The sequence below is a fragment of the Notolepis coatsorum genome, assembly GCF_963971535.1.
Source record: "Notolepis coatsorum genome assembly, chromosome: 20".
NCBI classification, from domain to species: Eukaryota; Metazoa; Chordata; class Actinopteri; order Aulopiformes; family Paralepididae; genus Notolepis; species Notolepis coatsorum.
The window spans coordinates 2,962,161-2,979,694 of record NC_140184.1 but is presented as its reverse complement, the minus strand read 5'-3'; the positions used below and the strand labels follow the sequence as shown (position 1 = coordinate 2,979,694).

The 17,534-nt window shown below is 42.0% G+C and overlaps 1 protein-coding gene across 3 annotated transcripts in view; it reads right to left on the bottom strand.

Moving 5' to 3' along the window:
• Positions 1–16,673, bottom strand: part of ano9b (anoctamin 9b) — a 69,482-nt gene extending 52,809 nt beyond the window's left edge. For 2 of the 3 annotated variants that reach the window (XR_014620840.1, XM_084337691.1), the window contains exons 1-5: positions 16,471–16,673; positions 10,302–10,370; positions 8,898–9,020; positions 4,305–4,444; positions 1,964–2,013 (exon numbers count right to left, since the gene is read on the bottom strand). Coding sequence is in view for 2 of the 3 variants with exons in the window: in XM_084337691.1 (XP_084193817.1) it covers positions 1,964–2,013; positions 4,305–4,444; positions 8,898–9,020; positions 10,302–10,370; positions 16,471–16,482 (394 nt within the window). In the remaining variant the exon portion in view is untranslated. Of the gene's footprint in view, positions 1–1,963; positions 2,014–4,304; positions 4,445–8,897; positions 9,021–10,301; positions 10,371–16,470 lie in introns of those variants that run through there. The other variant, XM_084337692.1, reaches the window with a different exon arrangement.
• Between the last annotated feature and the right edge of the window lie 861 nt (positions 16,674–17,534).

The window sequence follows — 17,534 nt, the reverse complement described above, 5'->3', positions numbered from 1 at the left end:
GTTTGTTATCAGCGAGCCAGGTGCAGATTTTGCCTAGTTCCGAGCTGAGGGTTTTTTCAACATGTAACTTGTTCTTGTCAGAGACCAGCAGGGCTGAGTCGTCTGCGAACAAGAACAAGTTGCAGTCACAAGCTGACGACATGTCATTTGCATAAATTAGGAACAGTAGCGGTCCTAGTATGCTTCCTTGTGGAACACCACAGTTCACTGTGAGGGGGGGGGATAGGGTACCTCCACCATCTGTTCCCTCCCCTCAAGGTAGGATTGCATCCAGCTCACTCAAAACCAATTGCTTTTAGCTTGTCAAACAGAATGGTGTGATTGACAGTGTCGAAGGCATTTTGTAGGTCCAGCATGACCATGCCGCAGTATTTGCCCACGTCCACCTCTTGTTTGATGTGGTCGTTCAAATAGAGAAGGCATGTGTCAGTGGAGTGGGATGTTCTGAAGCCAGATTGGAATTCGTAGATTAGATTTTTTTTCCGCTAGGTACTTTTCAACCTGTTCGTAGACTTATTTTTTCCATGACTTTCGAGATGCAGGTAAGAATAGAAACAGGGCGGTAGTTGCCTGGGTCTAATTTACTGCCCTTTTTGTGCAGAGGGGTCACTCTCGCAATTTTGAAGTCCTTGGGGACGTGTCCCTGTTTTATGGAGAGGTTTATTATGTGTGTGATGACTGGGGTGATGGCGGCTGCTGCGTCTCTGAGGAATTTGGAGGGGATGTTGTCATGGCCAGTGGCCTTGTTAGGTTGGAGGGCGCTCAGTTTTTTGAGTACCTCATCTGTTACCATTTCCAGTTTGAAGTCGTCTTTGCGGACCCCTAGGTTTTTGTAGTAAGCTACTATGTGTTCTACCCCATAATGCCCCATAAAGAGTGGGAGGGTAGTTTGTTTACCAGTGTTGTGGCTATGTTTGTGAAGAAAATGTTTAAGTAATTGGCTACATCCAGCTTGTCTGTGATGAGCGTGTTGTCCGTCTTTATGTTTATGTTTGAGAATCTGGTTTTAAGTTTTTTACTGCAGCCTAGTTGATTGTTGAGTAATTTCCAAAGTTCACGTGGTTTGTTTTTGTTTTCCTCAGTTTTGTCATTGATGAAATTATTTTTTGCAGTTTTGATCGTGGAGTTTACGTCGTTTCTTAGTCCGTTTCTTTCCAGTTTGAGTTCAGTCACGTGGGCTTGGAGTTTACTGCTTGTGCTTTTTGTAAGCTTTGACTGACTTTTATGAAACTCAGAGCATTTTTTGTCTCTGGTTTTCATAGCGGCCAATATTTCAGAGTGCATCCACTACAGTACTACTGCTGCTACTACTACTACTACTACTACTGCTGCTACTACTACTACTACTACTGCTGCTACTACTACTGCTACTAATACTACTGCTGATGCTGCTACTACTACTACTGCTACTAATACTGCTACTACTGCTATTAATACTACTACTACTACTACTGCTACTACTAATACTACCACTGATGCTGCTACTACTACTACTACTACTGCTATTAATACTACTGCTACTACTAGTACTACTATTGCTGCTGCTACTACTACTACTACTACTGCTACTACGGCTGCTGCTACTAATACTACTAATACTGCTACTACTACTACTGCTACTACTACTACTACTACTACTACTACTACTACTACTAATACTACTACAGGGGAGAGGGTGTAACCATCTCAACACAGAATAAAAATACAGTGTAATAAAACATTGTATCAAATGTAAAACTGTATCAACAATTCTCCTTTTGTTCTCCAACATGTTTATTGCAGATGTTAACAAAGTTAAGTTAAAAGGTAATAAATGGCATATATGGATAGGCCTACAGTTCCCGCTCTCCATCCAATCCTGCCCTACCTGGTGTGTCGACTAGGACCTTGCCTTCTCCTGGAAACCCTGTCTGGTCCTACTCTACCTCCACCTAGGAAGCATCTCATAGTGACTCACACTTACCCCCATTGTTGATGAAGGTGTGATGGAGAATGAAATGGACGATTCGGATCCTGAAGGAAAGCAGATGATGAGAAACAGGGATGTGTGTGTGTGTGTGTGTGTGTGTGTGTGTGTGTGTGTGTGTGTGTGTGTGTGAGTGTGAGTGTGTGTGTGTGTGTGTAAACATAATTTTCTTCCTGATAATAAATAGAGACAGATATAGAGGACAAAACTAGTCTCACAACAAGCTTGTAAACATTGACAGACTATATAGCACTAGTGCACATGACAACTTAGTGATTAATGCATTGCTTTCAACAAACACAACATACTAGTGTTTCTCTCAACAAAGGGGCAGGTATCATGGAGATGGTGTGATGAACCAGGTGAACCTGAGCTCCAGACACAAAGTGAAGCTGGAAGATTAAAGAATATAAGGTATTTTTCCCACAGCGACTCAATGCAGCCGTTCATATGCAACTGCAGATTCCAGTGACTCACTCACTCACTAATAAACGAACTCACTCACTAATAAACTAAAAACTAACTCACTCACTAACTAATAAACTAAAAACAAACTCACTCACTCACTCACTCACTAATAAACTAAAAACTCACTCACTCACTAACTAATAAACAAACTCACTCACTCACTAACTAATAAACTAACTCACTCACTACTAAACTCACTCACTAACTAATAAACTAACTAACCCACTCACGAATAAACTCACTCACTCACTAATAAACAAACGAATTAACTAACTCACTAACTAACTAATAAACAAACTACCTAACCCACTCACTAACTAAGAAACAAACTGCCTAACCCACTCACTAATAAACGAACTACCTAACCGACTCACTAACTAATACACAAACTCACTAACTAATAAACTAACTAATTAACTGACTCACTAATAAACTAACTCACTCACTAACACACTCACTAATAAACTAACTACCTAACCCACTCACTCACTACCTGACTCCCTCACTAACTAATAAACTAACTAATTAACTCACTGACTTAACTTACTAACTAATAAACTCACTCACTAACTAATAAACAAACGAATGAACTCACTAACTAACTCACTCACTAATAAATGAACTAACTCACTCACTAACTAATAAACTAACTACCCTGATTCTCCCACACCCTAACGCACACACTCCCATGCAATTGTATTCTGCCCCCTCCCTCTTGTATCTCTTCTTGTGCTCCTCTGTCCCCTGTGTGCTACTGTACTTTGTGTTCCCCTATCCGTGTGTTGTCCTACTGTCCTATTCTCTGAATACTGTCTTGTCCTGCTGTGCCTTTTTGTATTTGTGTATTTTATATTAGGACATTGATTTTAAGCTTTGATTGTACAGCACTTTGATTGGCTCTTGAGCTTTTAAATATGCTATATAAATAAATTACTTGACTTGACTTATGTAACGGCCAAAATGGATTTAATGTGCAGTGGATTTATGTGACCAGGGGGTGGCGCTTCTTTTATTTAAGTGTCAAGGTACACCTGTATGGGGAAGGAGTTTTGACCCGGAAAGGGCAATGGTTTTTGACCGCACGCACGCACCCACGAACACGCCACAGGGCGAAATGTTTGTAGGCAATTAGATATTGTATTCATTATTATTTAATCAGTTTAAGGAACAAAAGCGAGGATATTCTGTTTGCACGGTGAAGCAAATAAATATCATTTTCCAAGTAAAGCTGCCTGCATGAGTCATTGGGACAAGGACTGTTTTGGTATGAGACCAGGAGTATAACGGCGCGTCAGCCAGTCTAGCTGCGGGATCAAAACTGCTCAGTAGCTCCGTATAAGACAGGAGCTCCTTTAATAACTTACCTAACCCACTCACTAACTGTGTTAGCTGAGCTGTGTCTGATTATTAGCCAGTTCGTTTTGCCTGGTGACCCACAAGATGTCTGTCATCTGCACCTGGTTGTAGTTTGAACCCCTGTGTCCCACAAGATGTCTGTCATCTGCACCTGGTTGTAGTTTGAACCCCTGTGTCCCACAAGATGTCTGTCATCTGCACCTGGTTGTAGTTTGAACCCCTGTGTCCCACAAGATGTCTGTCATCTGCACCTGGTTGTAGTTTGAACCCCTGTGTCCCACAAGATGTCTGTCATCTGCACCTGGTTGTAGTTTGAACCCCTGTGTCCCACAAGATGTCTGTCATCTGCACCTGGTTGTAGTTTGAACCCCTGTGTCCCACAAGATGTCTGTCATCTGCACCTGGTTGTAGTTTGAACCCCTGTGTCCCACAAGATGTCTGTCATCTGCACCTGGTTGTAGTTTGAACCCCCTGTGACCCACAAGATGTCTGCACACAAACCAGTGTCTCCTACCGTGTCGCCACCGGGACAGTGGTCTTTAAGTCTCCGCTCCAGTTGCAGGCGTCCGAGACCTTCAGCAGGTACTTGTACTGTTCAAACACCTCACTGGGCGCGCGCACCCCAAAGAACACCTTGTCATCATGGACGATTCTCTGACACAACCACGCACACACAACCACGCACACGCACACACACCAACAGCAGGAAAATGAACACGCCATATTAGCACAAGTCAAATTACACAGTAATAAACACAACAGACCGGGGACAGAGGTCAGGAGTAGGACACTGCTTTTCAAAGGATCTAAAGATCTAAAGTCCTTTATGAGAAGGTTGATGGAGAGGCGCAACAAACACTGGTATTTGTTCATTTTTAAGGCCCTTATTGGTAAACTACCTCCTTATACTACATCATTATTGGTAAACGACCTCCTTATACTACATCATTATTGGTAAACGACCTCCTTATACTACATCATTATTGGTAAGCTACCTCCTTATACTACATCATTATTGGTAAGCTAGCTCCTTATACTACATCATTATTGGTAACCTACCTCCTTATACTACATCATTATTGGTAAACTACCTCCTTATACTACATCATTATTGGTAAGCTACCTCCTTATACTACATCATTACTGGTAAACTACCTCCTTATACTACATCATTATTGGTAAGCTACCTCCTTATACTACATCATTACTGGTAAACGACCTCCTTATACTACATCATTACTGGTAAACGACCTCCTTATACTACATCATTATTGGTAAACTACCTCCTTATACTACATCATTATTGGTAAACTACCTCCTTATACTACATCATTACTGGTAAACGACCTCCTTATACTACATCATTATTGGTAAGCTACCTCCTTATACTACATCATTACTGGTAAGATACCTCCTTATACTACATCATTATTGGTAAGCTACCTCCTTATACTACATAATTATTGGTAAACTACCTCCTTATACTACATCATTACTGGTAAGCTACCTCCTTATACTACATCATTATTGGTAAACTACCTCCTTATACTACATCATTACTGGTAACCTACCTCCTTATACTACATCATTACTGGTAAGCTACCTCCTTATACTACATCATTATTGGTAAACTACCTCCTTATACTACATCATTATTGGTAACCTACCTCCTTATACTACATCATTATTGGTAAGCTACCTCCTTATACTACATCATTATTGGTAAGCTACCTCCTTATACTACATCATTATTGGTAAGCTGCCTCCTTATACTACATCATTACTGGTAAGCTACCTCCTTATACTACATCATTACTGGTAAGATACCTCCTTATACTACATCATTATTGGTAAACTACCTCCTTATACTACATCATTATTGGTAAGCTGCCTCCTTATACTACATCATTACTGGTAAGCTACCTCCTTATACTACATCATTACTGGTAAGATACCTCCTTATACTACATCATTATTGGTAAACTACCTCCTTATACTACATCATTATTGGTAAGCTACCTCCTTATACTACATCATTACTGGTAAACGACCTCCTTATACTACATCATTATTGGTAAGCTACCTCCTTATACTACATCATTACTGGTAAGATACCTCCTTATACTACATCATTATTGGTAAGCTACCTCCTTATACTACATCATTATTGGTAAGCTACCTCCTTATACTACATCATTATTGGTAAACTACCTCCTTATACTACATCATTATTGGTAACCTACCTCCTTATACTACATCATTACTGGTAAGCTACCTCCTTATACTACATCATTATTGGTAAACTACCTCCTTATACTACATCATTATTGGTAACCTACCTCCTTATACTACATCATTATTGGTAAGCTACCTCCTTATACTACATCATTATTGGTAAACGACCTCCTTATACTACATCATTATTGGTAAACGACCTCCTTATACTACATCATTATTGGTAACCTACCTCCTTATACTACATCATTATTGGTAAGATACCTCCTTATACTACATCATTATTGGTAAGCTACCTCCTTATACTACATCATTATTGGTAAACTACCTCCTTATACTACAGCATTACTGGTAAGCTACCTCCTTATACTACATCATTATTGGTAAACTACCTCCTTATACTACATCATTACTGGTAACCTACCTCCTTATACTACATCATTACTGGTAAGCTACCTCCTTATACTACATCATTATTGGTAAACTACCTCCTTATACTACATCATTATTGGTAACCTACCTCCTTATACTACATCATTATTGGTAAGCTACCTCCTTATACTACATCATTATTGGTAAGCTACCTCCTTATACTACATCATTATTGGTAAGCTGCCTCCTTATACTACATCATTACTGGTAAGCTACCTCCTTATACTACATCATTACTGGTAAGATACCTCCTTATACTACATCATTATTGGTAAACTACCTCCTTATACTACATCATTATTGGTAAGCTGCCTCCTTATACTACATCATTACTGGTAAGCTACCTCCTTATACTACATCATTACTGGTAAGATACCTCCTTATACTACATCATTATTGGTAAACTACCTCCTTATACTACATCATTATTGGTAAGCTACCTCCTTATACTACATCATTACTGGTAAACGACCTCCTTATACTACATCATTATTGGTAAGCTACCTCCTTATACTACATCATTACTGGTAAGATACCTCCTTATACTACATCATTATTGGTAAGCTACCTCCTTATACTACATCATTATTGGTAAGCTACCTCCTTATACTACATCATTATTGGTAAACTACCTCCTTATACTACATCATTATTGGTAACCTACCTCCTTATACTACATCATTACTGGTAAGCTACCTCCTTATACTACATCATTATTGGTAAACTACCTCCTTATACTACATCATTATTGGTAACCTAACCCCTTATACTACATCATTATTGGTAACCTACCTCCTTATACTACATCATTATTGGTAACCTACCTCCTTATACTACATCATTATTGGTAACCTACCTCCTTATACTACATCATTATTGGTAACCTACCTCCTTATACTACATCATTATTGGTAAGCTACCTCCTTATACTATATCATTATTGGTAAACGACCTCCTTATACTACATCATTATTGGTAAACGACCTCCTTATACTACATCATTATTGGTAACCTACCTCCTTATACTACATCATTATTGGTAAGCTACCTCCTTATACTACATCATTATTGGTAAGCTACCTCCTTATACTACATCATTATTGGTAACCTACCTCCTTATACTACATCATTATTGGTAAGCTACCTCCTTATACTACATCATTATTGGTAAACGACCTCCTTATACTACATCATTATTGGTAAGCTACCTCCTTATGCTACATCATTATTGGTAACCTACCTCCTTATACTACATCATTATTAGTAACCTACCTCCTTATACTACATCATTATTGGTAAGCTACCTCCTTATACTACATCATTATTGGTAAGCTACCTCCTTATACTACATCATTATTGGTAACCTACCTCCTTATACTACATCATTATTGGTAAACTACCTCCTTATACTACATCATTACTGGTAAGCTACCTCCTTATACTACATCATTATTGGTAAGCTACCTCCTTATACTACATCATTATTGGTAAACGACCTCCTTATACTACATCATTATTGGTAAGCTAACTCCTTATACTACATCATTATTGGTAAGCTACCTCCTTATGCTACATCATTATTGGTAACCTACCTCCTTATACTACATCATTATTGGTAAGCTACCTCCTTATGCTACATCATTATTGGTAACCTACCTCCTTATACTACATCATTACTGGTAAGCTACCTCCTTATACTACATCATTATTGGTAAGCTACCTCCTTATACTACATCATTATTGGTAAGCTACCTCCTTATACTACATCATTATTGGTAACCTACCTCCTTATACTACATCATTATTGGTAAACTACCTCCTTATACTACATCATTATTGGTAAGCTAGCTCCTTATACTACATCATTATTGGTAAGCTAGCTCCTTATACTACATCATTATTGGTTCGGATCTTTTGAATGAATGAGAATGTAAACAAACACGCCGTCACGTTGAAATCACTGGCTGCGCTCATACAGTAGTGGTTGGGCAAGTATATTTGCTTATAAAACGTAATTGTCTAATTCAATAATTTTTTATTTCTCCACGTGGTGAATACACAGGTCACGACATGTTTACATGAACGTTTTGGAGTTGTATTTGGAGTGTATTCTGCAATCTGTTAATACACTTTTCAATCAATCAATCAAACTATACACTGTGTGGGAACGCCAGGCTCCGGCCCCTACTCACTTCCAGTGATGAAGCTAAGCTATGCTAACGGAGCGACTGTTCCCTAAGCCTAATGCATGCACAGAGACAAAAAAGGTATGTATCTTCTTGTCTAACTCCAGGGAAGATGTTAAATAAGCTAATTTCCCAAAATGTTGGAGTTTTCCTTTAACTCTATGTACACACTCGATGTGACAGTGAATGAGGGAAACCTCCGTTGCCTTTCGAGTTGAAATAAAAGGTTTGAAAAGTGATGCAGTGAGACTCACGGTGACTTTAAAGTTCTTCTTCTGTAGCTGTTGGATGAAGGCCGTCTGTCGCTGGGCCTTCTGGGAGTCCTCATCGTCCACATTGTCCCCCACCAGCACGTAGTCGTTGAACCACTGGGTGGCCTGGCGCACAGGAAACCAAGACAAGACTCCTCAGCACCGGTACCATTCAAACTAGTTGTTACTAGTACTCTGTGATCATTTATGTGATAACTAAAATACTTGATTAATTATAACTTAATAGGCCGTTTCAAACTTCTAACATAAACATTCTAAATTGGTCCAAGTTTATTTCCTGTTGCAGGGTTTTGCTAATACAATAGCTGACGGGAGATAAACTTGGAACAAAGCGCTTCGCTATTAATGCAATTCCATAGAAAATATCTATAATAATGCAATGTTGTGAATGTTTATTTTTTTGTTGTTTTGTAATGCTTTACGGAATCCACAAAGCAAGTAGAGGCTTACAATATACCCGTGTTTGGATTAGTACAGAATAAAATGCAAGGATATCTTTCAAACATACAGTACATTTGTTCAGTGCAGCGATATCTTATCTCCAAGTAGTTAAATGACTCCTCTCATGCCAGTGCAGACACCACCTCTGTATGGTTTAATAAACACGAGGTCATGCATGGTCCATCTTGTTGGACTAGGTAAATTATATGGTTTAATGAACACTAGGTCATGCAGGGTGCATCTTGTTGGACTAGGTAAATGATATGGTTTAATGAACACTAGGTCATGCAGGGTGCATCTTGTTGGACTAGGAGCTAAATGATATGGTTTAATGAACACTAGGTCATGCAGGGTGCATCTTGTTGGACTAGGAGCTAAATGATATGGTTTAATGAACACTAGGTCATGCAGGGTGCATCTTGTTGGACTAGGTAAATGATATGGTTTAATGAACATGAGGTCATGCAGGGTGCATCTTGTTGGACTAGGAGGTAAATGATATGGTTTAATAAACACGAGGTCATGCAGGGTGCATCTTGTTGGACTAGGAGCTAAATGATATGGTTTAATGAACATGAGGTCATGCAGGGTGCATCTTGTTGGACTAGGAGCTAAATGATATGGTTTAATGAACATGAGGTCATGCAGGGTGCATCTTGTTGGACTAGGTAAATGATATGGTTTAATAAACACGAGGTCATGCAGGGTCCATCTTGTTGGACTAGGTAAATGATATGGTTTAATGAACACGAGGTCATGCAGGGTGCATCTTGTTGGACTAGGTAAATGATATGGTTTAATAAACACGAGGTCATGCAGGGTCCATCTTGTTGGACTAGGTAAATGATATGGTTTAATGAACATGAGGTCATGCAGGGTCCATCTGGTTGGACTAGGAGCTAAATGAGGGCAGAGATGGACACAGACACACAGAACAGGTCTCACCAGGACAGGAAGCAGAGGCTCTCTGGTGTCAAAGCCGTCCTTGCGTCGGTCCCTCAGCTCAATGTTGTCCTTAAACACAAGAAGAGACAAGTCAGTCAGTCACTTAGCTGTAACTAATAATAACCATAATTATTAATAATAAGTCTGTTCAGATGTACCAGTGAACCACGCCGGCGAACGAGGCCCTGGCTTGATTTTATGCACTTATGGCACAAAGAAGCTGCTCAGATCTCACGTGTGTGTGTGTGTGTGGGGGGGGGGGGGGGGGGGGGCAGATTAGCCTTTATCTCAAATCACTGACCCAAGTATAGCAGGTTCTGTTCAGGATTAGCCTGTAAATAATGGATGATATCGTTGTTCAGTATATTGGCTGGTACTCAAGTTTAAAAGTGTCTGTCCATCACACACACACACCCACCCCCACACCCACCCCCACCCCCACCCCCACCCCCACCCCCACACACACACACACACACACACACACACACACACACACACACACACACACACACACACACACACACACACACACACACACACACACACACACACACACACACACACACACACACACACACACACACACACACAACTACTACTACTACTACTACTACTGCTGCTGCTGCTGCTGCTGCTAAGATTTACCTTGTATTGTATAGACAGAATATACGTTGTGTATTATGTTTATTCTAGAGTTGTGTTTATAGTCTATAGCAGGGGGGGGGGGGGCACATGAGGGGGGTGCAATTAACGTTTACAAGGGGCCACATGAGAAACCTGAACTGTGTTGGAGGGCCGAACCAATGATAACTTGAACTTAATTCTGCTCAATATTCATTATCTCCCATTTTGTATAAAAGTATCCTGTACTTCTGTATGACAACTATTAAAGAAACTTGAAACTTGTAAAAATGTACCGCGGGGTGCATCAAAACACACATTTCCAGCGTATTGATTTGTCTGGGTGCTAAAAGTGTTACCATCCATGTAAAAACAATACATGCCAGGAGGAGCGTCTGACCGGGGTGATCGGAGACGCGGAGCGGCTCAAACTGCTTGGTGTGCCAGCATACATGAAGGGGACTGATGAGGCATGTGGAACCATCATCGCCCGGCTGACATGCAAGCTGCTGCAGGACTGGTGCTGCACCGATCAGGTGGTCAACATGGCATTCGACACCACCGCGTCAAACACTGGCCATCTCACGGCAGCCTGCATTGCCATCCAGCTCTCACTGGGTCGACCACTGCTCTGGTCCGGGTGCCGGCACCACATCCAGCTCTCACTGGGTCGACCACTGCTCTGGTCCGGGTGCCGGCACCACATGGGCGAGGTGCTCCTCAGCCACATCCTCACTGACCTCAAGGTGGAGACGTCACACTCGCCAGAGGTTACATTGTTTACACGTCTGCGCGACAACTGGAACCTGTTGCCACACAAGGACAGCGGCCCATTGGCCCGCTACATTCCTGCCGATGCCGAACCACCGTTCCTGGGCAAGTTGCGTGCTGAACTAATTGTGTGCGCTGCAGGAGTGCTCGACTACAAGCGAGGCGACTATCGCGAGTTCGTGCAGCTATGTCTTGTGTATCTGAGTGCAGACAGTGCAGAGAGCACACTCCAGTTAACTTCCAACGACCGGGAGCACTGCACAAGGTGCGGTGGATGGCTAAGCTGCTCTACAACAGTCGTGCCCAACCAGTCGATCGCGATCGACCGGTAGATCGCGCGCTGGTTTCAAGTAGGCCGCGAGATTATTTTGGAAAATCATTTAATTTGATTTGATAACAGGCAGTCGGCAGCCTGAGCCAATCGATACTGTCTACATTCCGTACATTCCGGACAGCGAGCTTCACCCATAGGGATGCAAATTGATTTTTTTTTCATGGAGTGGCATGAGTGGGGGTCGGGCCAATCACCTGGCAGGTACAGTATAAACATGGCTCTGAGACCAGCCTTGAGTCACTCGAAACTGCAAGATGAATGGAACACCACCAGCTAAAAAGAGGTTCATTCAGAGGACGCTACTTTTCAACAACGCAAGCAAGACTTCACTGCCGCCAGAGCCAGGACCCTCAGACGAGCTGCCGGCGCCGCCAGGGAGCAGCTCCAACGCCGCCTCCGACGAGCTGCCGGATAGCACCAGCGTCAGCGCCGCAAGCAGAACCGGAGCAGCCAAAAGACCAAAAACATATAATTTCCATGAAGAGTGGGAGGAGGCTTACTTTTTTGTTTATTTCAACGCAAAATCAGTCTGTCTGATATGCAAACAAACCGTGGCTGTGCCGAAAAAGGGTAATTTGGAGCGGCATTATACAACGATGCACAAGTGAATGCTTTTAAAAGCAAGCTCACCATGTGGGCGAGAAGGCTGCAACGCAGTGACCTACGCAACTTTCCTCACATGCAAGCAGAACTTCAACGTCAGGGTGAGGACGCCGCACAGTTTGATTGCACACATTATGAGGAGCAAGTTCAAAGCATCTTGTCAGAGTTTGATAAGCGCTTCACAGACTTTTCAATACTTGAACCTGTTGCAAGCTACATATGTTTTCCATTTGGAACTGTAGATGTGGATGACATCACATCCAAAGTGGCCACACTGTTTAATCTGGACAGCCATGCTGTGGAGAACGAGATCCTCACACTTCAAACTGACATTGAGATTAAAGCCAGGGCAACACAAGGGATGAAGGCAGAGTTCTGGGAGCTACTGCTGCCTGAGAAGTACCCCAACCTCAGAAGATGTGCCATGAACTTAACAGCATGTTTTGGATCAACCTACCTGTGTGAGTCTGCTTTCTCTCACATGAAGATCATCAAGTCCAAGTACAGAACCACATTGACAGATGACCATCTTGTGGACTGCCTGAGGCTTGCAACCAGCTCCTACAACCCAGACTTTGAAAAACTAGCTACCTCTTCCCAGTGCCAGCGTTCTCACTAAGGTAGAGACATTTAATAATAAAAAAAGGGATAACTATCAGTGACTGTTGACAGACCTTTTTGTGGAATTGTTTTTTGATTGTATTCCATTTTGCAATGTGACAGCTCTGTTTACACATCATTCCTATTCCCTTTTAATTGTACATATATTTTTGTTTTGATTGTATTGTTCCACTTTGGCAATGTAAACATATGTTTTCTCATGCCCATTGAACTGAGTGTGTGTGTTGTCTGTGTGTATGCAGAGTGTGAAATAAACGTGAGAAGTTACAGTTACAGTCTTGTCATTCTTGTAATTCCTACACTACACTGTTACAATGATATATAAAATAGCATATTATATTATATACCCATTCAATATGCACATGACAGAAAATATTATATGCCATATAATATTTTCTGTCATGTGCATATTGAATGGGTAATACTATTACTACTAATACTAGCCTTATGCACCTTATGACACTGTGAATATATTTTTCAGTTAGTTAGATAGTAAATTATAGTGACCTATTTGTTTACACTGCTTGTGTTGTTTTTACTACCTGTACCCCCCCCCCCTTCCCCCATGCTGCTATTATGCCTGAATTTCCCCAAGGGGATCAATAAAGGAATATCTTATCTTATCTTAGCCGAGAGTAGGAAAAATTTGGGCTGGTAGCTCTCGGCTAGTTGGCAAATTAAAAAGTAGATCTTGGTTCAAAAAAGGTTGGGCACCCCTGCTCTACACTCTCAAGCTGGCCTTGATGGAGCAGCACATTGCCTTGCTTCCTCAGGGGACCATCACTACGCAGCAGCAGGTGCTGAAGATTCGGGCGTTTGCCAACTTCATCACGCACATCTACGCAACGTGGTGGTTGACCTGCGACACGGCCGTAGATGCGGCATGGAATGACCTTACACTCTACCACAACCTGTACGCATACAAGTCTGTTGACGAGGGCATCGCAGCATCAGCGTGGTGCCAGTTGGCGAGCGGCGCGCACTTGCAGATGCTATATTGGAGCACAAGCCGGCTGATATATCCATGCAAGCCCCACAGCTCCGCTTTGGCACTGGCTTCGGCAAGCCAACGTTTCCAACCCTCTCGCCGACCACCAGCTCTGCTGACCTCGCCAACCCAGACTGCTGGTTCGGCATGCACCTGCTGCACATCGATCCCGCGTTTCTTTCACTGGATGTAGAGGATTGGGTTACCAGTACAGCATTTCAGATGGGTGCAGTGAATGTACGTGCCATCAATGTTGTGAATGAATGACTGTGCCGAGCGTGGCGTCAAACTGACGTCAGACTTTGTGGCAGCAGCCAGGAGCGAGGAGCACCTGCAGAATGTGCTACAGGCAGGTGAGCACCGCTCAACACGGCCACATCTTCGCTGCTGCAAGCGCAAGCTGGACCAGGTCTAGGACTCTAGGATGCTTGAGACATGTTTGAAAGACTATTTCAATGTTGTTATCAAACATTTTGTTCTTAAATGTTAGGGTTAATAAATGTTGCTCTCAAAAACTATTTCTTGCCGTTTTTGAAATTGCCTTGTCATGTTATCTAGTAAAACGCCCAAAAAGGCCCATTTTCATATATTTCACATGCTGTGTGCTACCTCTAAATCTCAACTAATCTTTCCCAAACTTTGCACAAATCATTTTTATGTTTGTCCGAACAAAATGTAACCCCAGACAGATTGATATGTTGAGATTAAATGTTTGCATTGCAATTTGATGCACCCTGGACACGGACGCCCAAAGGGCCGGAAGTGGCCAGGTCTGGTCTATAGTCTATTTATACAGTTAGTATATAGTAGTTTGTATAGATAGAATATACGCTGTGTATTATGTTTAGTCTATAGTTTAGTTTATAGGTATAGTTTATATTTACAGTTATAGCTTGTAGTTATAGTTTTATAGTTTGTATAGATATGTTGTCCATATGTTGTGTACTATGTTTACAAATCTACTACGGTTGAGGAGCCGGGAAAAACAAGCATCTCACGTTTTTCTGAATGTATGTAGATAAAAAATGTTTATAAAAAAAGCTGACAATAAAATAATCTGAATCAATATGGCTAGAGTTCTGTCTGATAGAAATGTAGACTATAGGCTATAGCAGTATAGCATGCAGTCTCTCTCCTCCGGTCTCTCACCAGGTCTACCGGCGGGGAGCGGGCCCCGACTTGCCCGGCAATGGGGGGGGGGGGGGGGGGGGACAGCGCCAACACTTTCGCTTCATAGCTGTGCTGCTTGTATAGACGACATGAAGACCGGAGAGAGACTCTATTGTCGAGCTGGTCTGAGGACGACCAAGTGACGATGACGGCTCTCCTCTATTCCCGTTGACTTTTCACCTGTTCAGTCATTAATACTCTGACACTGCTTACCCGCATAGCTAACAGCATGGTGTAATAAACGGACCTGCTATCAGTGTGGGAGGCCTCCAGAAGGGGGAGGTGTAGACTGTGGACCTCAGACTGGGTGTGACTGCTACAGCCAGCCACCTGAGAGGTCACCTGTTTCACCACCGACACACACAGGAGCCCAAGAACATGTAGGGATGTTCTAGCGATTGTAAACAAAAGGATCATTCAAATCTGACATGACTGAGTGGGATATATGGGTATTTATTTATACGTACAGCTCTGAATAAAAACACTAATCATAAATAGGTACAAAATACTACGATTTTTAAATGGTCTACTACTCTATCCAGATAGCTAGTCCTGCCAGTCTGTGTAACCTAGCATAACTCTCTCTCTCTCTCTCTCTCTCTACTAACTAATACAAATGTATATAATCTTTTTTTAGACTCCGTTTGTATCACAAACAGTACTGTATTTGTAGATCTGGTATGTCATAAATGTATAGATGTAGCAGTAGGCCTACTGTCTATCTGTATGTTATGATGAATTGAAAACGGGGGACCCTGATGTAAACAAGACAAACGTCTTTCTCTGGTCTGCATCCCCTTAACAATTGTGTGTATTGATCTGTACTATACTGTACCCATTCAGCAATCTGTTAATAAAGTTTTCAATCAATCAATCAATACTAACCTACTAATCGTACTCAACCCAGCGTCTTCTTCAGATTATTACATTATTTTTAGCAAGCCATTATATGCCCACACAAAGCTCTCATATAATCGGGTGAAATGGAAAAGAACAAACAAATAAAATAAAATAAAAGTGATAATAATAAGTTTGGATGATTCTCGCCGCTGGTCGCTCACCTTGTAAAACATGTTGACGCTCAGCGCCTCCAACAACAACAACAGTCCCAGACTCCAGGTAGAAAACACACCTCTACGTTTGGCCCAAAGCCAGCCAGGTTTTCTCACGCATTATTATTATTATTATTATGATTATTATTCCGGGGAGAGGCGTCACACACCATCTTCTCCGCGGCGATGATTAAAAAACTGCCCAAACCGTTTCCACATCTCGCCTCTTTATAATTATTTCACTTCCGCGTTTCTTCACCTGAGGCTCACCTGCGTGATTACCAAAACAAGCCGCATTTCTCGGAGACGCTCTCTGATTGGCCGACGCCTGTTTCTGCACTGGTTAAGTTTAGGCACTCTTTCGAAGTTGGTTAAGGTTAGAGTTTGTCTTAGAGCAGGGCGATAGAACGGCAGGTAGTTTGCAGGCTGTTTGACGAGGAAATGGGCAAAGACACAGCTCGTCACGGATTGGCCAAACGCGTCAGTGGCCAATCAGAGAGCGTCAGTCAGTGCCAATCAGAAAGTGTCTCCGAGAAATGCGGCTTGTTTTTGGTAATCACGCGGTTCCCATGTACATGTCAAAATACTTCCCAAAGGTCAGTGAATACCACGATCACAACACCAGAGGGAGCTCCACAAATCATGTTAAACCCAGATTCGGCTCAAACAAGGGACTAAACACGTTTCGCAATTATGCCACATCAATGTGGAACGCCCTACCCACAGCTGTAAAGGAATGTGAATCACTACCCACTTTCAAAAACACTCTCAAAAAACACCTACGGGAGACTGCAATTCGAAACTGGCCCCTGTAAATGTCCTAACACAACCCCCTCCAATGTACAGTAAATTACCAAGTATGGTCTTGTCAATGTTCCAATGTACAGTTTTGTTTGTACAGTTGTACAGTGTCGCCCATCCACCCCTACCCAACCTCCCCCCACCCACCCAACCACCTCCAATGTACAGTGTCCCCCCCCCCCCCACCTACCCAACCTCCTATATACGTCAAATGTATATACTCTTTTTTCTGGACTCTTTTTGTATCACAAACCGTACTGTATTTGCAAATC